Here is a 24,906-nt window from a genome sequence, read left to right on the forward strand (position 1 = left end):
ACATATTCCACAAACGTTAAAATGCATATCATGGACTGCCCTCTCTATGTGACACATAGGTGCATATGCCATGAGTGTGCACACACACAGGCTTCTTGCTCACCCACTGAGCTTCTATTAAGCAAATGTGCCGGGGCACCTGGGTGGTTCATCCGGTTGAGCATCTGATGCTTCATTTGGGGTCAAGTCATGATCCCAGTGTTGTGGGATGTCCGCGTTGGGCTCCCTGAGCTGGTCACGGAGCCTACTTGGGAGTCTCTCTCCCTCTCCTTCTGTCCCTCTCCTCAGGTCGCACTCCCTAAAATAAAAATAATAATAATAATTATTATTATTATTATTGTGCTGTCACAGTGTTTGGCAAATGTCAAGCCCTAATAGATAGCTGATGGCTTGGTGTATGCTTTTCATGAAACTATAGTCTCTTTTTTTAATGTTTATTTATTTACTTTTTGAGAGAGAGAAGAGAGAGAGAGAGCTTGAGGCAGAGACAGACAGAGACAGAGAATCCCAAGCAGGCTTTGCACCGTCAGCACAGAGTCTGACGCAGGGCTTGAACCCACAGACAGTGAGATCATGACCCAAGCCGAAATCAAGAGTCGGACCCTTAAGTGACTGAGCCACCCAGGCACCCCCATGAGACTATAGTCTCAAGGAGAAACAAAACAAAACGAAATGAAACAAAACAAAACTCAGGAAGCTCAAAGTGATTTGGACATAGACAATTGGGTCCTAGTTTCAGACTGGTTATTCTGCTATAATTAAATTAATGAAACTGAACTTTGACTTCATAGACTGTTAATAATGTGCCCAGGAAACGCTAGATTAATATCACAAAGGTTAATAGTTATTTTAGCAATAGCAACAAAAACCAGTAATATTTAAAATGTTGGATGGTGTCAGGGGCGTCTGGGTGGCTCAGTCGGTTGAGCGTCCGACTTCAGCTGAGGTCATCATCTCATGTTTCATGGGTTCAAATCCCACGTCAGGCTCTATGCTGACAGTTCGGAGGCTGGAGCCTGCTTCGGATTCTGTGTTTTCCCCTCTCTCTGCTCCTCCCTCTCTCTCTCTTTCTCTCTCTCACACAAAAAATAAAATAAAATAAAATAAAATAAAATAAAATAAAATAAAAAATAAAAAATTTTTAAATAAAATAAAATGTGAGATGCTGTCATATTAAAGCACTATTTAAAACAAATTTGAAAATTGTTCCTTCTCCACTGAAATTGGCCATGTCCCAGCAATGCCTTCATGGATTCCATTCTGAAAACAGATGTTCAGAATCTTGACTGAAGAATGCCATCACCTAGGCCTAAAGTCAAGTAGAAGTACAATTGGGGATATTTCTAAGGTGAGATTTAGAACCAAGAAATCCTAGAGGGCAGGGAGCTCATTAGAAAATCGCAAGTTTCTGATCCTAACATACTCAAACATAGCTTCACCTTTCATTTCTTGGTCTCATTTTTATGACCAGCTCTCTTGTTGAATGACCCAGCTGTATGCTGTCTTGCCCTCCAGCATTCGTGTGGAGATCCTCATGAATCCTCTTCTTTATTAAGTTAGTTTATCCTCCACTGCCTCAAGACCAGTCTACTGGATGTTCTGCCACTCAGCCATTCATTAACATTGGACCCTGGAAAAGAGCCTCTGAAAAAGGAAGAGAAAATTAGAACCCCCCAGGATCCTCACAGGAGTTTTAGTCTTCCAAACTGGTCTAATGTGCAGCCACTGCAAACACATGCATTTTGAAAGTCTTTTAAAGGTGTTGCAATGGCCGCCTGTCACGCACATGCATGCCACAGGCTCCCGGTGACACTGAGCACCCTATGGAGAAGTAACAGGATGCTGACGTCACAGCCGGAGACTTGAATCGTTTATGTCATTCTCAAGTTTCATCTCTGCCTGCCTTTTCAGGTAGATAAAATGTTTAGTATCTCAAAAGCGTATCAAGCATTAAATGACGCAAACAACACACCCAAATAGGCTCATGGATTCTCAAGTCTCTTTCTGGCCTCTACTTATCAGTTATTTTAGGTCAGATCGTTCAGCAGGACACCTGGTGTTTGGGACAGATTCTTCAACGAAGGATGAATCTTGGTTTTATAGCTTTATTTATCCCTGGGTGACATTTGGGGGAAAATATCTATAATCTGCAAAAATTAAAATTAAATGGGTCTACAGTATTTTGCCTAGATATTTAGATAATGTAGAGAATTATGAGGTATAGACATATCAATCTCATTCCTTCAGAAGGCCCTGGAAAAGGCAGCCTGCCCTTGAAAGTGTGGCCTGGCATCACAGGGGGCTGAGGCAGGACAAAATGTCGGCAATGTCCTACACGCATGCCCGGCCCCAAGGACATGCTCAACGTGTGGGCTACGATCATTGCACAGTGACACCCTTCCTTCTTTGACACCTCCCTGTCCATGTAAGTTATCTAGAGATCAAAGCCTCTGATTTTTGCAACATGGCATTTAAACCAAAGGAAAGCAAGAAGGTTAGCCCTACACAATGAAGGCCAACGCCCCCTGGGTAGAGGTCTTTCACCAACTTTGATGCGCACTCCAAACTTGCCCCATACTTCTGGGTAGGAAGAGTTCTCATTCATTCATTCAGCACATATTTGAGAATCTGTCATATACCAGGGAGTGTCCTAGCTACTGACACAGATTTTTACTCTGAGATTTTAGAACTAAGAGAACAATCCCAGGTCTAGAAAACCACAAAAATCATCCCATAAAATTGGTAGAAGTTGAAGGAGAGACATTACAAATCTCTATTTTTCTGGCTCTGGCCTCATTAGATGTCTGGCCAATGGCCTTAAGAATGACCTGCCCTTCTCCCTAAATCTTACCCCAAAGTTAGAGCAGAGCATTCCCACCAGAAGCAGAACCCTCTGAACAGCTCAGGGGCACCCACAGCGATGTAATGAGTCTCATTTTCAGTGGTTCTTCTCCATTGTCCCCTTTTGTTGGCTCTCACTGAAGTGTGCCTTGGAGCTTCCAGGCTACTGGTGAGGACCCCAGGAATGGTGAGTGAAGATGTGGAAGGAGCCAGCAAAACTCTCTGCATCAATCACTTAATGCAGTAGGGGTCCCATTTGAGGCTTATTGTTGGAAAGAATACTAAGGACTGTTAGCACTCTGACACCGGTGGCCTTCCAAGGAACCATCTGCAGGACACCAAGGGAGGATTGCCCGGCTGATGGGGCCAAAGAAGGCTCCCTGTTGTCAGTTTTCATTCAGTTGAGACTGGGTCCCAAGTGCAGTGGGGTGAGGAGAGCGGGGGCCTTGGGCACCATCCCTTATAGGTACCTGGCCAGGGGTACCTATCCAGGGGTACCTGGCCAGGAGGGCAGCTGAGGGGCAGCCTGCACACCACATCACTGTCTAGAGAATTTTCTAATCAAACCATGACTTGCTTATCTTTCCCTCTTCTCCCAAACGGGAACTGTGCATCCTTTTTTGGAATAATTCCTGATTATGTTGTCCAGTGTAAGCATATTTTCATTTTTATGCAGATCTGTTCCCCTGATCTTCCAAAATTTCCTTAAAAAAAAAACACTTCAAGAACATGTAGCCTTTTAAAAATGGAGCTGTTTTCCTAAGTGTAAGTAGTAATATCTCTTCTATAGTTTGAGGGCAATTGAGCTCACTTGGCCCCAAATAAAATATCACCAGTTTATATCTCTATTTAGCAGTTCCCACTTAAAAACTGTAACCAGATGGTCAAATGTCATGTCATTAATCTTCCATCCGGGGTTATGGCAAGTGTAATCATTCCTATTTTGTTCCTGTAAAGAAAGAGACATTGACAGATTAACTAGTGTGTTCACAGAACCCCAGAGTCCTGCATTCCGAAACAGAAAATCAGCTTGCCTGCCCCATACATCCTAGTCCATCAGACAAGAGAGACATTTTAAGATGTGATAGAAAGCTTGTGCAGGTACTGTAATCCCTCAACGTTAATCCCTACACTTGAAGCCTTAGGAAGTAATGGCGCATGTAAATTTAATTAGTATGTAGAGCACATCAATTTTCTCACAAAGGAAGAAAGAAAATTCTCCAGCATCCTGCACTCTTCAATCTCTGTCAGTTGCCTTGAGGAGCAGCTCTTGAGGTGGAGGTCTGAATCTTGAACTTGCCATCTGCCAAACCCTTCATCAGCCATTACTATGAACATTTCATTCCTTCTAGAGTAGAAGTTTTGATTATCTTATCTCCCCAAGTCCCGAGATTCCTAAGCCTCTACTTTCAGTGCTGTTATTTCCCCTCAAAATACCATCACTCTGATCAAGAACAAAATGCTCTCTAAGTAGCCAACATTGCCAAAAATAATCATTATTTTTTTTAAAAAGTATCTATTGAATGCCTGAAAGTTTTCATATGGAGTTAGATCCAAAATAAGGTCGGGTAAGTGATCACATTCTGGCCTTCAGCAACTTACATTCTGAGACAACTCAAGTATTGAAAATGTGCAGGTGGCTAGACCTCGTTCACTGAACTTCATATATATGTTTTAATAGTCAGCAATCAAAAGGGAAAAAGATAAGTATTTGGAAAAATCAGAATAATTTAAGCGTTAGTAGGGTAAAATTGTTAAGAGCTCGGGCTATGGGGTCAAACCAAATGGGGTTCAAATTCCAGATCTGTAACAATGGCCACCCAATCTTCTGAAGCTTCAGTTTTTCATCTGTAAAATAGAATAATAGCAGGAGGGGTGGCTGGGTGGCTCAGTCAATTGAGGGTCTGACTCTTGATTTCGGCTCAGGTCATGATCCCAGAATTGTGGGACTGAGGCCCACATCAGACTCCATGCTGACTGTGGAACCTGCTTAAGATTCTCTCTCTCTCTCTCTCTCTCTCTCTATCTCTGTCTCTCTCTCTCTCTCTCTCTCCCTCTGCCCCTCTCGCCCACCCTGGCATACTCTCTCTCTCTCTCTCTCTCAAAAAATGAAATAAATAAGTAGAATAATAGCAGGAAGGAGCTATAAGATTGGTGTGGGGATTAAGTGAGGTCATACATACAAGTCTCTTAACAATGCCTGTTCTCAAAACTGTTAGTCATTATTACCCCTGCTAGCTTATAAATTCCAAGAAGCAGTGTTCATGTCATTATGATAGCTATTATTAAAATTACCATATAATAATTAAGTAAATAGCCCAAATCACTCACCTAGAAAGTGGTAGAGACAGGAATTGAACGCTGGCTGGCCAACTCCAGCGCTAGCCTTCTCAGCCAACACACGATTCCTGGAGTGTTGAACACAGATGACATGTTCAATAGATATCTGTTGAATGGATGAAACCTTTTGGACCAGGCAAATAAACTTACTACCAATATGGAGAGCAACTGTGGGAGAATTTTAAACGTGGCAAGAATTTTATAAAAGCTTTGAGAGGATTTGATCTGTTTATATAACAGGAGTGATTCTTCTTTTTTTTAATGTTTATTTTTGAGAGAGAGAGAGAGAGAGAGGCAGAGTGCAAGCAGGGGAGGGGCAGAGAGAGAGGGAGACACAGAATCTAAAGCAGGCTTCAGGCTCTGAGCTGTCAGCACAGAACCCCAACTGGGTCTCAAACCCACAAGCTGTGAGATCAGGCCCTGAGCCAAAATCAGATGTCCCCCAGGATTAATTCTTTATGATGGTGATTCCTTAGCGTAAAGACTTAACGCTGAGGCAGGGAGGTTGCATTTCTTCACCTGTGGCCCAATAGGGAAAACTTCCGTTGCCTGCAGAATTTCCGCAATTAACAAAACACCCGCCTGCCAATCTCATCTGTCTAGCATCTCTCTGAACTTTCCTTAACAGACTAATTAAGTACAACAATGACCAGGTTGCAAGCTCTTTTAGAAGTGTAAATTATTGCTCTTGCTCTGTGGGTTGTGCCTTGCACCACACACTACGTACTGGAGAGATAACTCCTTGCGGATTGATGAGCTTCCTCTTGGTCTCTCTATTCTAGTTCTCCACTCCTGCAGGTACTCGGGTCACGCATTTTCAGTTCTACAATTTGTATCCGGGCTCCTCATTCAAAGCACTTGTGCACAGTCTTCAATAATTAGAAATAAGAAGGAAGGGGCATCTGACTCTTGATTTGGGCTCAGGTTATGATCTCACAGTTCACGAGATCGAGCCCTGAATCGGGCTCTGCACTCTGCACGCAGGGCCTGATTGGGATTCTCTCTCTCTCTCTCAGTCCTCCCTCCCCCACCTCGAGGTAAATAAATAAACATTAAAAAATAATAATAGTAAAATAAAAAGGAAGAGAGGTGCACGGGTGGCTCAGTCAGTTGAGCATCTGACTCTTGATTTTGGCTCAAGTCATGATCCCAGGGTCATGGGATCGAACCCCGCGTCAGCCTCTACACTGAGTGTGGAGCATACTTGGGATTCACTCTCTCTCTCTCTCTACCTCTACCCCTCTCCCTCACTCGCGCATCCTCTCTAAAATGAAATTAAATTAAAAATAAAATTAAATAAAGTAAAAAGGAAGAAATTACTGACATTCCAGTGAGTTTATTATCTAAACCATGGGCCATCTCAAGCAACATCTTAGAACAAGCAATAATCTAGTGGAGAGGCCGTGTAACCAAGTAGTTGAGAATGTGGGCTCTGGAATCAGACTTCCTGGGATGGAATCCTGAGTCTATTCTTTTCTGGCATCTTAGGCAAGTGGCTTCCTCTTGATGTCTCCCTGCCTCAGTTTGCTCATCTGTAAAGTCAGACTACCAAGGGTGACTACAATATAATGCCATCAAGAGTTAAACACGATAAGACACGCAAAGGGCTTCACACACTGACACGTAACAAGTACTCAGCAAATCGTAGCTATTAAATATTGAGGCTCATGCAGCCTGTCTCTGCCTGGTGTACATGTAATGCCCCTCGACTATGACAACAAGCAGTCGCGGAGACCTAGAAGAACCTGGCTCAGGGACAGTGCCTGTGTCCTGGGCTACAGGGCGTACAAAGTGCCCAGCGAGGGCTAAATTGCGTGGGTTGGATATGGGAGCCAAAGGGAACATTTCCAGGCTCAAGTCTATAAACATGCACTCTGTCCCATAAGATTCCAAGCCCCTGGTCTCTGGCTTTGGATGATCTGATTTATTATAATTCTGAAAATAAAACTTTTAAGAGCAAAAGCAGGCTCAGTTGTGGTGGTCGGGAAAAGAGATATATTTTTTTAATGTACCAGGAAGGTCCCAAGTGATACTTGTTGGGATCTCAAGAGAAATCTCAGAGCTACAGGTCCAATTTGTTATTGCCAGAGAGGTAATAGTTGAAGCTACGGGAGCAGAGAAGAGGACACAGAAGAGATGGTACATGATAAAAACCAAAGGGAGGAAAATAACTGGAGCACGGGAGGGCTTGTGTCAAATGCTACAGAGAAGGAAGCTGGGGATTGAAAAATGCCACTAGATCTAGTAATTAGGATATCAGTGCTGAGTTGTGGGTGTGTGTTTTTAAAATTTTTTCTTATTTTTGAGAGAGAGGGAGAGAGAGCATGAGCAGGGGAGGAGCAGAGAGAGAGGGAAACACAGGATCTGAAGCAGGCGCCAGGCTCTGGGCTGTCAGCAGAGAGCCTGACATGGGATAAACTGTGAGATCATGACCTGGGCTGAAGTCAGACGCTTAATGGACTGAGCCACCCAGGTGCCCCTCATGGATGACTTTTCATAGTTCAGTAGAGTAGCTTTATCGGAAGTTATATTTTAAGGGGTTAAGGAGTATGCGGGTGGTAAAAGTTGAAACTGTCAGTTTTCACTAAAGGATGACAAAAGGTAAAGGAGAGAAGACTAATCTGACGTATCTAAAGATTATAAATGTGCAAACACATTATTTTGGGGGTGGGAGGAGGAGCAGGGATAGAAACTCTTATCTTACTCATTTCCACATCCCCAGCCCCTGGCCTACAGACATGCTGAATAAATGCCTATTGAATGAGGGAGTCGTAAGAAATTTAATCAACACTTAATCTGCTAAATATTAACAATACTTAGCATGTAACGATTATTACTGTGGTGATTTGTCCACCACAACCGGGACCATTTTTGCAAAATAAACATCTACATTTCTTCTGGAAGTGATTGGGGAGGTAAGGGGAGCTCCTGCAGCAGGCCTTGCTGTGGGGACCCAGCCTTGGGGACCCGGCCTTGGGGACCTGGCAGAAATGCTGGCCAACAACCACTTAGGAGTTGTACTTTGTCTCCAAAGTACTAACTGATAGTTTTCCTTCCAGTGAATGAAGAATTGTCCCAGACCACCAGTCATCACCAATACAAACGCAGGGCTGGCTCTTCCCAGTACCAGAGAACGAAACGAAGGTGACTTGGGGACCGGTCAATGGCTAAAACACAGTGAATTTCTACTGGTCAGCGGCTTAGCTAATAAAGTAAGTTAATAAACTCAAACAACAGCAAAAACAGAAAGAATACTAAGAGGCTTATTCTTAACCACATTGAAAAGTGGCAGCTATTATCCAGGGTGACAACCACGAGACTCAGTCAATAGCAGTTCATCAGAGAGTACAAAGAATATGATTTGCTTGGATGTCGACTGGACATTTTGCAATTTTTTTACCTTTTATAGGACTAGGTCCACTCTGATGGGAACTCTTTTTCATTTTTTAAAATATTTTTGTTTATTTCTGAGACAGAGAGACAGAACACGAGTGTGGGAGGGGCAGAGAGAGAAGGAGACACGGAATCTGAAGCAGGTTCCAGGATCTGAACTGTCAGCACAGAGCCCGACACGGGGCCCGAATCCACAAACCGTGAGATCATGACCTGAGCTGAAGTCAGACGCTTAACCAACTGAACCACCCAGGCACCCGTGATGGGCACTAGTTTTAAAATAAAATTCTTTTGTAAAATATTTTACGTAAGTAATCTATGCTCAATGTGGGGCTCGAACTTACAACCCCAAGATCAAGAGTCACTTGCCCTACTGACTGAGCCAGCCAAACACACCTTGAAATAAAATTCTGAAGTATCCTTATTACATAATCCCATAGAAGCATACATTATTCTGACTTTACAGATGAAGAAATTCTGGTAGACAGCAAATGGATAGCAAAAGACGAGTGCCCGGAGAGCTCTGTGGATTCCCTTTGCGAGAGCACTCCCACTTCCTCCGTTTAGACCATGTGACAAGTCTTAAATAGTGTTCTTTCAGACAGCATTTCCGGCCCCGAGTTTGCTTCTCTCCCTTTCCCAGCTGCCTTCACAAATCACATCATCCTTGTCACAACCCACAAAATCAGCAGAGTCTCTCCATGCTTGGTATGGATCACCCATGAATGCGGATTTCAGCAAAAAATGACTTGGAGATACTGGCAACGTGCTGTTGGGAAACGGGAAGAACAGAACCTTCATGTAGCTCAGATGGAGAATAACTCAAGTATTTGCCTTTAAAACCAAAACATCAAGGAACTATTTCTAAATGCAGAAAGAAGTCAACATTTCACTAGCAGAGTTCTTTTTTCAGGGGGAGCCCCAACGAGCCAATGCAGATAACTAAAAACAAAGTGGTGGTTAAAAATAGATTGTGATTACTGTTGTGCTCTCTGCAGTTTTCTGGTTAACATCAACAAAAGATGCTTCCCGTGTCCTAAGTGTGGGTCCGGTTATATTCCAATCATTGCATGTGAATCTAACAGGCTATTAGGGTGACTCACTTTATAAAACGTAATGAGTTTGGCCACCTGGAAGAAATGCACCAGCTTGTGTGGCGACATACAATCTTACAGCAGATTGTGTGAATGACCAAAAGCAACAATACACGACTGGTCTGGTTTTCTTAGCTCCCCACCCCTCCCTGCTCCAAATTCCTCACACGCATCCAAAGTCATTAGCCTCCATTCGCACTTCTTGTATAATGTGAAACTCAAGTGTTGGAAGACACTCATTTCTGTGTTTTATTGCATTTGATTACAATGGAGCTGTCTGCTGCGGCTTTCAGACTGTGGTAATTTAAAATAACAGTGTTCGTGCCATATGGAAGGAATAATAATATTCTATCCGTTCTGGGAGGGATCTCTTTTTAGCCCCTGATGGAAATCAGATTATGTAAAAATGCTTTCTTGAACAGAAGGCGTGAAGGGATGTAGCGTATTCCCAGCTGCCAGCCAAATCTGTGGTTCGGCCACCGGGGGTGGCTCCATCCTCTTCTGGAAACAGAGGGAAGGCTGGTTTTTGGTTCTGGTGGATGTCATAGTCCACCACCTCTGCCTTCCCAGGGAAAATCATTCCAGCTCCTGCAGTAACAGAGGAGCTCCAAACGTACATGTTTTCAGTGATCGGCATAACCAGGTAGTTTAAAGCAAGACCCATTTCTTTTGTTGCTGTTGAGAGCAATTTCCAATGAAATCCTGAGTAGCTTCATGTTTTTTATATGTAACGAGAAAGAGAAACATGTTATAGTTTTCTCATGGAAAGACCAAGTCCCAGGGTTTCCTATAATCTGCTTGAAGGCACTGCTACTCAATTTGTGAAATCCTGCATGGAACACGGCCAGCTGCGGTCATGCCCTTGCTCTCTAGACTGAGTCCAGAGTTTAAGGTCTTATTCTGGTTTGGACTCCTGTGGCTCCTATGCATGGCTCCTGCCACCTAGACCAGGCTGCTTTCTCCTTAAATTATCCTATATTCTGTCCCCTCCTGTGCTCCAAAGCCTCTCACGAGGGGCCCCTAAGTGCTTTCTCAATGGCTCCTACTCTTATTTCTAATGTTCCAGTACCTGAAAGAATTCCCAGTGATTTTCTCAACATAAGACCTTCAATAAAATAATACTCTGTTGTCATTCAATGAAAATTAACCAAAGAATTTTTTTTTTTTTTAATAAAGCTGTGAATACTACCTTTCTACCTCTCTAACAGTGCAGGGAAACTGAAATCCATGAGTATTCCTCCCCATCTCGAACCTTTACAAACTGATAAAACAGAAAATTGGGCAAGGAAGGACACATACTACATTCCCTGAAATGTTATTTGCAACCTTTGAAAAGCAAACTTATAATTTATCTGACCAGGTAACAGCCTCTACTATTTTCCAGACTAACTTAGCAGCAATTAGAAAATCTAGAACACACTCCCATACACCAAAAATAACTCTTCCTTGAAAATCTTAAGTTCTTTGGCAACACGGTGTCTCCGAAATCAGAAATCATTACTATTTTTTTTTATTTTGAGGGGGGTGGCAGGCAGAGAGAGAGAGAGAGAGAGAGAGAGAGAGAGAGAGAGAGAGAGAGACAAAATCCCAAGCAGGTTCTGTGCTGCCAGCGCAGAGCCTGACGTGGGGCTTGAACTCACAAACTGTGAGATCATAACCTGAGCCGAGATCAAGAGTTGGATCCTTAACCGAATGAGCCACCCAGGCGCTCCCAGAATTTGTAACTGTTAAAACACATTTTGGAAATTAATTATCTGACTTTAGAAACAGGATTTTTAGAGCAAATTCTTTTGAGATTTTTGCTGACTTTATAATTAGTGTGCTCACTGGAAGAGACGTCTGAGTTTATCAGAATTTACACAATGGTATTTGCCCTGGCAAATGAGTGAAAAAAGAACGTAACAGAAAACATGCATTCAAAGTACTTTATTGATAATTAACACCAAACAGATTGGGAATTTAAAATATTCTTTCCACTGTTGTTTTTTTTAATGATTTAAACCCACATTCCCAAACTCAGATTATTAAGAGCAGAGGTTCCAAACTTTTATTTAGATAATAAAGCAGCCTTTTGAGAATTTGATGAAAGCCAGGAATTTATTCCCAAGAAACATGCATCTACTCACAATTTTGCATATATTTGGGGGGCAATTCAGCCCCTTGAAATCTGTCCAGGGGTCTGTGGTTAGGAAGCCTGCCGCCAGAGTGTTCAAGGATCTGTGCTGCCTCTTACCCCAGCAACCCTAGCTGCCTCCACATGGTAGACAATGAGTAGACCATAAGAGATCCTTGACATTGTGGGGCTCTCAGGAAGTGAGGTCTACATATCTTCAAAGCCAAAACCTTCTCAATAGACTTGTCAACCCTATGATAAAACAGAATTCTAGGAGAAGCCCTCAGGACACAGCTCAGATTGGCATGATCTTCCATAAATTTGCCAGTAGTGGATTACCTCATGGTACTCTTATTATTCACAATGACTGCCATGTTTTGAGGGCAGTATTGATCTAGGAGCTCTATGGGGCATTGTATACATTTTGATTTCATCTAACCATCAGAATATCCCTGCACTGAGACCTATTAGTACCTTCACTTCAGAGACACTTAAGTGCCTTCATTAAAGTCACAAGGTTGTTACTGAGTAGGGGATTCAAAGGTCTATCTGCAGGATTCTGAGGCCTTGGTGTTAGAAGCAAAGTATCATTTTATATAACCTGCTATAAATCTAATATGGCACCATAACTATATATAGGGTCGTTGTGTTTGACCCCGTGGCTAAGGGTCAGGAGTGTGGCACCTAGGATTTGCCAGCTGGCCTGTACTCTTCTGGAGCCAATGCCACACAATAGCCTAATCCCAGCAAGAACATGAACGGGTGCATGCAAGGATCCGTCCAAGTCCATTTTGACATCTGTAAAATTAACCAAGGAATATTCCCTGTTACTGTCTCAGCCGTAATGTTCACATGTCCTAGTCTCTCCTGCAAATGTGGAAGACAGGTGGAAACTTACAGGGACACCATACAATGAAGAACAATGCATTCTTCTCTAACAATACATGAGGAGAGAACTTTTTAAAAAAATTATGGGGCTTTAGGGGATTTTTTTTTTCAACTTTTAACAGAATGATATTATAAACCCTTACTTACCAACACCTGCCTTTAGCAATTATCTACTCATGGGCAATCTGGTTTCATCTAAACCACAACTCACTCTTCCTACCTATAAATGCTCAATTAGGTGTTCAGATATCAAATAATTGTGTTCATAAATAAGTGGAAACACTTAATGAAGTCCGTGCGGGTAGTAGTTATGGCTACAGTCGGTTTCATTGCCGGAGCCCTGGTGTTAGTTATTCCATGAACTGTGGTCTATGCAGTGAGTACAACATCTCTTAAAGGAAAATAGGAGCTACTCTTGATAGTGAAATACCAAACATCTATCGACTCTACACATCTAAAATATAACCTTATTTTCTATCCAGCTGTGGCCTCTGGAAAATGCACTGCTGTTTGCTGCATTCCACACCGGATTGCTATAAGACTTATGTAAAATGGCACCAATAAAAAAACCCACACAACTAAAAAGAATACTTACTATTCTAAAATTATATTGCTTTGAAGATAAACAATTAGCACCTGGACGTTTCACCTCAGTGAACCTTGCTGACCTGCTTTCTTATTCTATCATTCTAACATTCTTTCTATCTGGGGTTTTGAAAACTCAGTTTATGAACAAAATTATAATATCCTGAGAAGTATTTTCTAGTATTAATGCAAAATATTAAGAACAACAGCCTTGCCGTTGCAACTACATGGCATTACTTATCAACACTGTTCCCAGCTACTTTTTGGGTTAAGCCCCACAGATGCTCTAGAAGTCTCTCTGGGACCCCAAACCCTGTCCTTCCAATCTCAGCTGAATAAAACTAAGCCTTGACTCAAACACTGCGTATCTTATTCACTGGAGCTGCCGTAGACACTTCCTATCTGTGCAATTATCACTGGGAGTATGGACAGATATGGTTCTCAGACTCTGGTAAATCCAACCTCTGCTTTGAATGTGAACATTATATATGCAAGCTTTCTGATGCGAAATATTTTCACAAAACCACATTTGGTTCCGTAATGCCTCAGAGGCTTGGCTTGCTGAGATCGGCTTCTCTAGAGAAGAGCCGTTTCTGTAATAATTCTGCAGAGGTGAGAAAGACCTTTCACAAGGTGAGAGGGAATTCAGTGGGAACAGATCCCAAAGAAGACGGTTATGCAAATTGTATTTAACACGCTCACTTCAAATGACTAGAGAGAGAAATTCTACATAATATTTTAAAACAGAATGTACCCTGTTGGTCATTTGCTGTAGAATGTCTTCAGTGTTTAGAAGAAAACTCAGCATTTGATGTGTCTCGGCAAAAGTTTCACAATGAGCCACCCCGATTTAACACAGACACCGCCCCTTGGCAAAACCCATATCCCGCCTGAGACATTAAAGCCCACTGGACAGGAGGAAAAAACACGAGGAGGAGTCCGATGGTACAGCTAAAATATTTTCTAAAAACAAGAAATACACAAAGAAAAGAAGCAAAATTATCCCTTGGAGAATCTGTAAAAGCTAGGGTGGATCGTGTAAGCAGGCAGGAGGGATCTGGCACTCTAAACAACGGATTTCCAAACTTTTGATGCTGCTTTATTCATTTCAAATCAGTGATGCTGGCGGCAGCAGCAGATTATAAAAGATCCGAGTGACAAAAGCGACATTTCATAACATAGTAGACTTTTGCTGAAAACAACACTCCAGTTTATTTTTTAAACCCTTATAAAAAGAGAAGTGACTGGGGTGCCTGGGTGGCTCAGTCGGTTAAATGTCCACCTTTGGCTCAGGTCATGATCTTGCAGTTTGTGAGTTCAAGCCCCGCGTTGGGCTCTGTGCTGACAGCTCAGAGCCTGGAGCCTCTGAGCCTCTTCCCACTAATGCTCTCTCTCTCTCAAAAATAAATAAAAACATTAAAAAAATTTTTTTTGAAATGGTTTTTTTTTTTCCCAAAGAGAAGTGACAAGTTCAGAGAATAAACAAACTTTATTTTATAACAGTATTACAGAAAGCAAAATACCATTTAATACAACTTGAAGCTGCTATAAATCTAATCTGGCATCATAACTATACATAGGGTCAAAAGCAAAGGAAAAAACGTTCAATACAGTTAATAGGTCCCTATCAGGTCTCTGGTGTCTGCTGGTAAATGGTACAGCTTCCTCACAACCATCAAAAAACCACCACAGCCCCTGCTTCTCTCCCCGGTGTCCTCAACCTCGTGTGAATCATCCAACTGTCTGAAAGAGACATACCTGCTCCATAACAAAAGGTCAGTTTTACAAGTAGACAAGGAGGTTTAATACAAAGCAAGTGTTCTACACAAGTGTGTTCAAATAATGGAAAGTACTGAAATTTGGACATGTTAAGAAAGAAAGCACTAAGGTTTTAAGCTGCCTGCATATTTTAGCAGAAGGGAAGCCACCATTTTCTCTTCTTCCTCCCTCCTGTTTCTGGAATGCTGCCAAAGAGCACGTGTCTGAGAAGCATTGGCACTGTGGTGCGACAGGGTCTCTCAACACAGTGCGTGGTCAGTGAATTTGTTGGTAATTCTCCAGTCTGGACATTCTCTGACTTTTTACTTTTCCGGCCCAAAGTCAGAGGACTGGAAAGTCAACAGGGTTCAATATAAAAAATATCCCCAGTGAAATTCTCAAACATTAGAAAATTTTCAAGATGTAAGAAATGCTTCTAATCTGTATTAATATCTCTTCGTACAGTATATTGACTGCATCTGAAAATCTGTAAATATTTCCTGTGAGAATTCAATGGGAAGAATCTGGAAGATAGGAAAGCCGCTATTGAAATTAGTCACTGAGTTTCCTTTTTGCACAACAGCACCTGTTCAAGTGAACGGCACCTTACCAGCTTGGGCTGGCTTTGTTCACTATCATTTGATCAAAATGAGCGATTAAAAAGCAGGTAGTTGTACACAAAGCAAACGGGAAAACAAAAACAAAACTCCCTAATTAAGAGAAAAAAAAAAGAATATTTAGAAGTGGTTATAAAACAAAATAATGTATTAAAATGAGAGGGAACAGTATAGACCAGAGCTGTTAAGGTAAGGTTTGGTCGTTGGCATTTTAATTCTTCCGGCTCCTGGTCATGGTTACCAGTCGTAGTATAAATTCGCTGGAGTAGTGGTGTGGCATTAAGACTTGGAATGGTCAAAATTCTTCAGGTTCACAAAGTTGAATGTTGTTTAAAAAAATGCATTTCTAGGAGGAAAAAAAGGGACAAGTGTTAAATATTCCAAAGACAGAGACTTGAAAAAAAAAATTAACATTCCATCCAATTCCAAATTAAGTAACCAACAGTTACTACCTAATTCTACAATACACAGCATGTTTTCCAGAAGACCAGCACTAAGGACTTACTCCACCCTGAGGAGGCCTTACACTGTGTGGGGAACTGACTGCGCACCGAAAACAACCGGCAACTAAGAACACACACAAAAAGACTTAGTTATAAAACAGGTAATTCATACATTAAAAATCCATAAAGGAGAAACCCATGTAGACTTCAAAGCTAGATTCAAGGAAGGAGGAAAAACAAAGTCCATTCTGACTTCTTTGGAGTGAACAGAAACAGTGCTTCAGGTGGGAGAACAGAATGGGGAAAGAGGTCAGGAAATGAGATGGTGTTCAGGGGGGTATGCAGAGTAAGGGGGCAGAAGGGGTCGCGAGAATGAATGAGGAACAGGAGAGTGAGAAAATGGACATTACTGGGGATAAGTGATAATAAAGTAAGTAACGGCAGGTCAGGTAAAAAATATTAGGTCTAGTTTTTAATACCCGGCTGACAAGTACAAAATTGATTTGACAAAAAAAAAAAAAAAAAATGAATTCAGGAAGCACGTTCAGATGAACGAACAGCTCTCAGTGTGCTGTGATGATCCAGAGTAGAGAGCAAGAGGCAGAAGACAGGTCAGAGAGCCAGGGGGTGAGTGGCGGGTCCACTGAGGGCAGGACAAGCCCAGGAGAGGAGGCGGCTGGTTTTGAGGAAGGCTTGAGATGGCCTGATTTTGGTTCTGACAACCTCGCTGAAGCTTCAGTGTGAGGGACAGGCTACAGGTGGGGAGGAGAGAGACAGGAAGGCCAGGTATGCCTGCTGGCTGATGGGGATGTGAGTGCCACAGAAACCAAGTGCAGAGCGGACTGGGAGGTACCCCCGCTGGAGTACAATCAGAGGGTGGTGTCTGGGAAGAAAGTACCAGAGAGCACCATCAGGTTTGGAGTCTGGGACCTCAAAAGCAGAGGGAGAATGAAAGGTGTAAGGCGCAGGTGAGGTCTTAGGACCACGGATGTGGATTTGCAGGTTGGCACAAAGGGTAAGTAAAACTGGCAGGTGAACTAGTCTTTGCAAATATAAGGAAAAATGAGAGACGAGTCCCGGGGAAGCCCATAATCAAAGGGGCGGGGGGGGGGCGGGTAGAAGAGAGGACTAAAAAAGGAGTGGATAGGGAGATAGACAAAAAGTAAGGATGGTGCATTAGCCCCAAGAGTGAAAAGCGTTTTGAGAAGGCAATTTTTCACTTTCTACTCCAGCTTGGTTGGAAGTTTTGGCAAAAGGTAGGTGATTACAGAGGACAGTGGAGAGTGGTAATTAAGGTCCTTTCCAAGAGATATGGCCTCAAAGTCAGTTAGAATGCACACCCCCTTGTCTTGGTAAAATTGTCTTGTTTTAATGGAAAAACTCCCCACTACTGAGATTTATCATATGTATTATTCTAGCCTCTTGATTACACAGGATAGATTAATCAAATTCACTGTCTCCCACCTGTTGTCTGCTTTTGGCTATTTCATTACTCATTAGGACTTTGCTCGATTCCAGGTTGGGCAGGGGAGGGGGGCACATCAATGGAGAAAACACAAAGTCATCCTTTTTTAGGTTAGTAATTATGAACAGAAACTTGAGGGCTGGTGAGAGGGAATAGATAAAACTACCAATCAAATTGGAACTGGGAGTTATCTGTGACCTTCAGTCACACTATCTGTCCTTGATCTTTGCGAGCTGGTTGCTCTGTTCTTCTTGCTTAGTGAATATGCATTGCTTCTTGAAGCCAGCTGCCACTCCGCCCAGCTCAGGTTATAGAAAGTGAACCTCTCATGTCACCAGTGCCTGGAAACCTACAGAAAGAGTGAGGTTTAAGCTCCGATTCTCCATTTCCTCTACGTTCCATGTCATGTTACTCCACTGAATCTGTTTTCACCAAATATAAAAATTTCAATTTCGAAAAGAAAGCTAAAATTAAGCTTGTTTCAAAGTCATTAGCAGACAAGTAAACAGGAATCTAGGCGTATATAGGAATTGAATGAGAGATCTTGATTTCAAAGAGCTTCAATGTTTATTGAAATATATGTAGAGAAAAAGACATAGTTACTCATGTAAACTCAAATGTCATTTACTTTCATTTATTTGCAATCAAACCACTATAAAGTAAAACAAACCAATTTCCTCTTCTGGTAATAAGTATTACAAATGACAACCTCAACACACTCTTAGAATTCCAAACAGTTTTCAGAAGGATAGAAAATTACACTTATTGTAATTTTAATGTTAAATGCATTCTTTTCCCCATTCCTTAAGAAGCAGTAAATCAAATGGAACTCTGAGCTAATCAGATATTCAGTATTGCAGAACATCCCAGTTTCTCACTGTTCTGGGTGAATAGGGAGTGATTTATTGTATGAAGTTTATAATTGACACATCCACCTATCTTTTTCTGACTGCTTCCTGTACTTAAACATATATGGAAATAGATTCCTGCAAGTAGTAAACATCTAAGCTTTTGAACAAAGAAGGAGAAAAGGATGGAATCACCAACGCCACTGATACACAAGCATCAGACATTTAAATTTTTTTCTGTTCTTCTGGCATGTATCTGTGAGAGAGGAAAAAAAACCTTCATAGCTGACTTTTTAACAGACTACATTTTAGCTCTAAATGATTTATTACCCATCCCAATCAAACTGAAAACTAGGCCCTGGTTCTTCATACAAGGGCTTCCTACAAGAACTCTTTTTTTTTTTTTTTTTTTTTTTTTAAGCTTGAATTCTCTCTCTTTCACAATAGTCTGGATACCTTATTTTGTCAACAGATTGACAGGCATTAATCGCTGGCATTAATTATTATCTTTGCCCCTTTTGGCAATATCATAATGGTCACCTTGAGTTTGGATCGGATCAAAGCATTGAAGTATATGAATTATACATTATGTATTAGAGTTTTGGTCAAGTAAACAAAACAGAAGCCCAAACCACTGTTTCCATGCTTTAGTTTCCCACCCCTAGACTATATACAATGTCAGTGAGCGTTACTGACTACTACAGTGCAGTTCCCCTAGCCTCTGTCCCCCTCTTTGGGCCAGAGTGGGAACAGGTCAAGGTGGCTGCCTCATCTAATCACAGATCTAACTCTATATCCAAATGCTTCAAGGATATGTACCAGTTGCCTATTCCACCTTAAGTCCTCACAGAGGGTTCCAAACAGTCAAATTTATCTTAATGTGCCTGACGAACAGTGGGAAATCAGCCAAATTCAAGCACAGGGGTTTTATCGCTGCATCTGAAAAGCACAACCTCAGAGTTTCCAGAGACAGGGGCTCTCACACAGGGGTTTCAAACATGAGCATGCTCTATTCCAGAAACAGATTCGGTAAACTGCAAATGTGCACTTGTGAAAGAGTATTTGACCCAAACCACTAGAAATACTGCCTGTAAGTGGTAAAGCACTCATCTGAAGGGGACTCTCAATAAACATGCAAAAATGTGGGTTTTATCCAAAATAATTAAAATAATGCAAGAAACCATAACATTTAGCTTCGGATTAAGATTCAATTACAATAGAGCAGTAGTACAGCCAGAGATCTTGAAAACATGAGTAAAATATTTATGTAAGAGATAATCCAACTCTTTCCTAAATAAAAATGTGGTCCATGCACCCAGGTGTAACGTTCAGCTTTAAATACAATAGTTTATGGATTTCAGTTATTACTGATGCTAAACCATCTTCCTTGGTCTTTAATTTGAATATTTGATTTTAATTTTTAAACTGAATTTTCATTCTAAGAGGGGTCCTAGAGCCAAAAAAGTAGGAGAAGTTCTATTCGGTTAACCCAGGGAACAGCCAATGCTCACAATGTTTATAGCACCACTATGATGCAGACCGACCAGTTCTCCAAGTCTGCAGATCCTGAGGGAGAGACGTTTTGGCGGGGGGGGGGGGGGGTGGGTGGGTGGGGGGGGGTGGGGTGGGGGTGGTAATGAAGTCAAAGCCATTTCATAATCACACTGAGCCATTAGTTGCCATTTCCGGGGAATGGACATTTTCACTGATAGTGACACAAGGGTGAGTGCCCCTGTTGGCATCATGACACACAGGTCAAAGCAGTGCTACCAAACTGTACCAAAGTCACTGTCTGTTACCACCGCGCACTCTCGGTGACATAGAAGCAAAGAAGGTAAGGCAGCAGGCAGCTTCACTTAAGGATGTCCTTGATGAAACACAGAAAATAAAATTACTGTCTTACATCTCAACCGCCGAGTTCCTGTCTTTTTAACATTCTGTGGAATGAAATGGAAAATGGGCATAGAACACTCCTGCGGCATACAGATGGACGGTGGATGTCTAGAGAAAACAAGTCCTGCTTGGATTGTGAATTGAAGAGGCTGCTTTTTCATAACCACCTTTTTTATTTGAGAATTACTGGACGGCAAACCATGTTATTCAATTTGGCAGGCATTTTCTTGAAAATGAGGTGAGCCTGTCTGTCATTTCAAGGAAAACAATGGACGATACTTGTGGCTGGTGATAAAATTCAAGCTTTGAGGTGAAACTGGGATTTTGGAAAACTAGTCCAGCCACCATGAGCTTGACAGCTTCCCAATATTTAAAGACTCTTATGAGATCAGTGGCCACCACTGTTTTTAGTGTCTCACTCATTGTGCCTCTTCCAGGATTTCATATCATTGGAACCACACACTACCTGTAGCCTTTCAGACACGCTTCTTTCACTAAGTGATTATTTTGAGCTATTTTAATAAATATTTTACATTTGTTCTGTTTAATTTGTAATGTGGTAAATTTCAATAATCTTGATTTTTACTAGGGTGAATTTTGGTAGATATACTTCACTTCGACAAAAGCTCTTTGGGTTCTTTGGTAATATTTAAGAGAGTAAAGTGTCTGAGGACCATTAACCTTAGAAATTGCTTGTGTAGCCTCTGCTGTCCCTAACCTATCACTGTTTCCTTCTCTCGTGGATATCTGTGTGCTTGCTGAATTTAGAAGGAAAAATTAAATCTACTGTTGTTGTTTGTGTTATTGTTGTTGTTTTTCCTTTTTGGTCAAATGGTCAACAGGTCAGCACCTGTTCAACAAATAGTTCAGGGAAATAACTTTGCTTCACCTGCTTTGCCTGAACATACTAATGCTGCTATGGTGCCCCTCACTTCAAGAGGCTCTCCAGTGGCCCCCGGGAGACTCTGGTCTCACCTTCAGGTCTTGGACCTGGTTGCCTTCCACCCCCATCTCTGTCTCTTCTGAGTGCCAACTATATTGCGCTTGATAACGTACACGCTAACACAACTTCACTTCAAAGACAAAAGTTCAGAGTTTGCTAAAATCACATCGATTTACTTAAGTATTTTTGCTTTCAAGAGTCAACTTTGAGATGCTTTCTCCAAATTTCCATTTGTTAAAAACAAAACAAAACAAAAACCCACGCCTGACTTTCGCGCACAACTCATTCCCGTTCCAGAGGGAGGTGTCAGGAAGAGCACCTTCTTTCCTTCCACACTGTAAATGGCCAAAGCTCTCTTTAGGCTTTGAGCCAATTACACTCCCTTACCTTTGAGGACAGTAAGGGAGTGATATTAGGGATGCCAGCAGGCCAGTTAATGGAGTTTTCTTTAAAGCTAACAGTAAATTTTTTTAATATTTATTTTTGAGAGAGAGGGAGGGAGGAAGCGTGAGCAGGAGAGGTAGCAGAGAGAGAGGGAGAGAGACAGAATCCCAAGCAGGCTCTGCACTGTCAGCACAGAGCCTGACATGGGTCTCTAACTCCCAAACCATGAGATCATGACCTGACTTGAGAGCAAGAGTCAGATGCTTAAAACAACTGAGCCACCCAGGCGCCCCTAAAACCCACAGTAATTTTTCTATTGGAATCTTTATACTTGACACATTCAAGTCCCTATTAAAGAATTACTACCACACAGCAATTTCAGAACATCCTGTCAAATGAAAACATCAATTTTACCTCATTTTTAAACACTGTTATTTTATAAAATATGGATTTACTTATTCACTTAGCTTTGTATCATAGCTGCAACCTCAAAGACCTTTTGCACAAAATTTTTCTAAAATGAATCATGTTTCAAGTACATTGGTGGGAGTCTGTTATTTGAAAGATTCCCGTCATGAAGCCTTCTGCAAAGCAGCATGTAGTGTGGGTTCAGACTGACCGTGGGTCAGTTGAGCTCTGTCACTCACCATCTGTGTGACTTAGGTGAGAGACTTAACCTCTCTAGGCCTCCGTGTGTCCTCGTCGACACCTAAAATAGCCGTAAGAACTAGTTCTCAAACTAGTTGGCACAGTTCTCAGACAAAGCGGGGCACAGAGCAGGCAACCAATGAATGTTAGCCAGTATTATTTTTATAGATTTTCATAGAGGAGACTTCAAATTTTGTTGGGTTTGGTTCCACCTTAAGTTCTGTTCTACTCTTGAAGACAGACACTGAAGACCGTGTCGGTTTCCCTGTTAATAATTGCTCGAACCGATGTAATGGTTCCCTTATAGGATGCTTCACCTAATCTAGCATGCTTTCAGTCAACCCCACACTCTCCTGAGGGATTTGACCTTCCTGAAGAACAGTGCCGAACATGCCCTTCCCCTACTCACGTACCCTATGCAGATGACCTACACAGCAAAGTCTAATCTGAGGTACTGACACGCAAGGTCAGGACCTTCCATCTGCAATTTGCCGTTGACAAGTCTTTCCAGGTCTGCGGAGACCTCAACACACGCCCACGTGTAGGATTTGCTCTTCCTGATACCATACCATTGCTTCTCCACATGCTCTTTCCTCTCTGCTCGCCTCCATCTGTTCGAATCCTCCCCAGCACTCTGCACAGAGTGGCTTCCCTGTTGCCTTTTCAGGGAGGTCTTCTCAGAAATGCCCATCAGAAACTCTCTCTCCTCCGGTCAACTTTCACAGCCCTTTATGAAGGCTACTCTTAAAACACTATTTTTTACTCTCTATATTATTAGCATTCGCGTTCCTATGCTTTTACCTCCTTGTCACAACAACTATCATAGTGCTTCGAACGTGGTCCTTTCACAATGGTACCCACTGGTGAATCCACGAGTGAATATAACAGGGACGGATCTGCAAGGCAAGCCTGAAGAGCAGGGGTTCGGGAGGGGGGGAAAACTGGTTTCCTTCTTCTGTTCTCTTTTGTTAAATAACTACACCTATAATATCTTGGGAGGACTCTGCCTTCTTTAAGAACCTGGCTTTCCTAAATCTTTCAAGCTCTGACAAAGATTTCTAAGAGTAGTTAGTATTTGGCCCGAAAGCTGGAATAAGATCTTCTGGTTCACTCTGCTAAGTTTAAATCTTGTGGGAACTTGATGTGAAAGCATTTTACAAAATCTTAAAGCTTCGTTTAAATTACAAGTGGACTAGGGCGCCTGGGTGGCGCAGTCGGTTAAGCGTCCGACTTCAGCCAGGTCACGATCTCGCGGTCCGTGAGTTCGAGCCCCGCGTCAGGCTCTGGGCTGATGGCTCGGAGCCTGGAGCCTGTTTCCGATTCTGTGTCTCCCTCTCTCTCTGCCCCTCCCCGTTCATGCTCTGTCTCTCTCTGTCCCAAAAATAAATAAAAAATGTTGAAAAAAAAAATTAAAAAAAATAAAATAAAATAAATTACAAGTGGACTAGAGAAAGGATATACTCAGTATCTGGTATTCTAGCTAGGCCTGTATCAATATTAGGTTCATTAAGACAAGGAGATGAGAAAACATTTCTCTGTGGCATCAAATAAAAGTTGCACTTAAAAAAACAGTATCAAAACCCCTTATATCTTTTAGGGAAAAAAAAAACCTTTGAAAGCATATACGAACAGAACTTACTTACTAAGTATTTATTTTGCATTTTCTTTAAACAGGAAGGTTAGTGGGAATCAAAAGAATTCATCTCTAGACCCAACTCTCTAGCTTACTATTAGTTTACATTTTCCCCCACATCTTCAGAATCCAGTATGTTATTTTGTACTGACAGTACATCAAGTGGGAAGTATTTTTCATATTTTAAGTAGCCACATGTGAGTACTGGCTATCGTACTGGACAAATCGAGATTCCCACTTGCTCTAAGGCTAACGGAACTATTTTCATCCATAAGCGTTACATCAACATAGGGCCAATAAGTCACTGAATGTAATTCTCATGGGGTCGGGAGTATCTAAAACACACGCACGCACGCACTCACACTCATCGGTTACCATAGCAAAATTCTCTCCTAATGCCACCCACAAATTTACATTTTTAAAAAACAGTATCTGGGATGACTAACATGGGAGAAGTTATTCAGACAGATGAAACTATACTTAGCTCTACACATGGACGGCATTTAGGATTCCTGAGTAGAAATGACCTTTGCAAATTACTTTATTCTCTAGGATTCTAGTTCCTCATTTAAAAAGGAGGGGGGGTTGAGAGAAGATGCTCTATAAGCAGTTTAAGATTGAATATTCTTTTAACTTTCATACTCTTCAATGCGCCCTTGTCTCGGGTATAATAAAGGCACAATGTCAGGGCCACCTCCTCAGAGGCCGGCGGCTGAACACATCAGTAGCGAGACTGGGTACCAAGGGCCTCAGCATGAAGAGCCGCTGGGGACCCAGAGCTCTCCCCTCATCTGAGGGGGGCAGTGCCTCCTCAGCCTTTGCCGCCATGACAGGCAGCAGAGTTTCTCATGTTTCTGAAGTTGTTCAAAGCCTTCCCATTTTAAGCACCATTAATCCAAGTTCTAAAAAAATACTGTTTGGGCCAAAAAACAAAACAAAACTTTGGGTATCACCTTCATGACTCTAATTTGCCAATTTTGCCTCAGCCTCCCCACCCCTTTGGGGCTATTTTTAATTCTC

The 24,906-nt window shown here is 42.0% G+C and overlaps 2 protein-coding genes across 27 annotated transcripts in view; one reads left to right on the forward strand and one right to left on the reverse strand.

Annotated features, from left to right (window-relative positions):
* Positions 1-15,749, forward strand: part of SMLR1 (small leucine rich protein 1) — a 125,328-nt gene extending 109,579 nt beyond the window's left edge. Inside the window, 1 exon segment of the mRNA XM_058736170.1 lies at positions 8,241-15,749. Coding sequence (XP_058592153.1) covers positions 8,241-8,329 — 89 coding nt within the window. The 3' untranslated portion in view covers positions 8,330-15,749.
* Positions 14,725-24,906, reverse strand: part of EPB41L2 (erythrocyte membrane protein band 4.1 like 2) — a 220,619-nt gene continuing 210,437 nt past the window's right edge. For all 26 annotated transcript variants that reach the window (XM_058735273.1, XM_058735271.1, XM_058735264.1 and 23 more), the window contains one exon: positions 14,725-15,975. The gene's annotated coding sequence lies outside the window, so the exon portion shown is untranslated. The remainder of the gene's footprint in view (positions 15,976-24,906) is intronic.

Source organism: Neofelis nebulosa, chromosome 6 (genome assembly GCF_028018385.1).
Source record: "Neofelis nebulosa isolate mNeoNeb1 chromosome 6, mNeoNeb1.pri, whole genome shotgun sequence".
In the NCBI taxonomy this organism is placed as follows: Eukaryota; Metazoa; Chordata; class Mammalia; order Carnivora; family Felidae; genus Neofelis; species Neofelis nebulosa.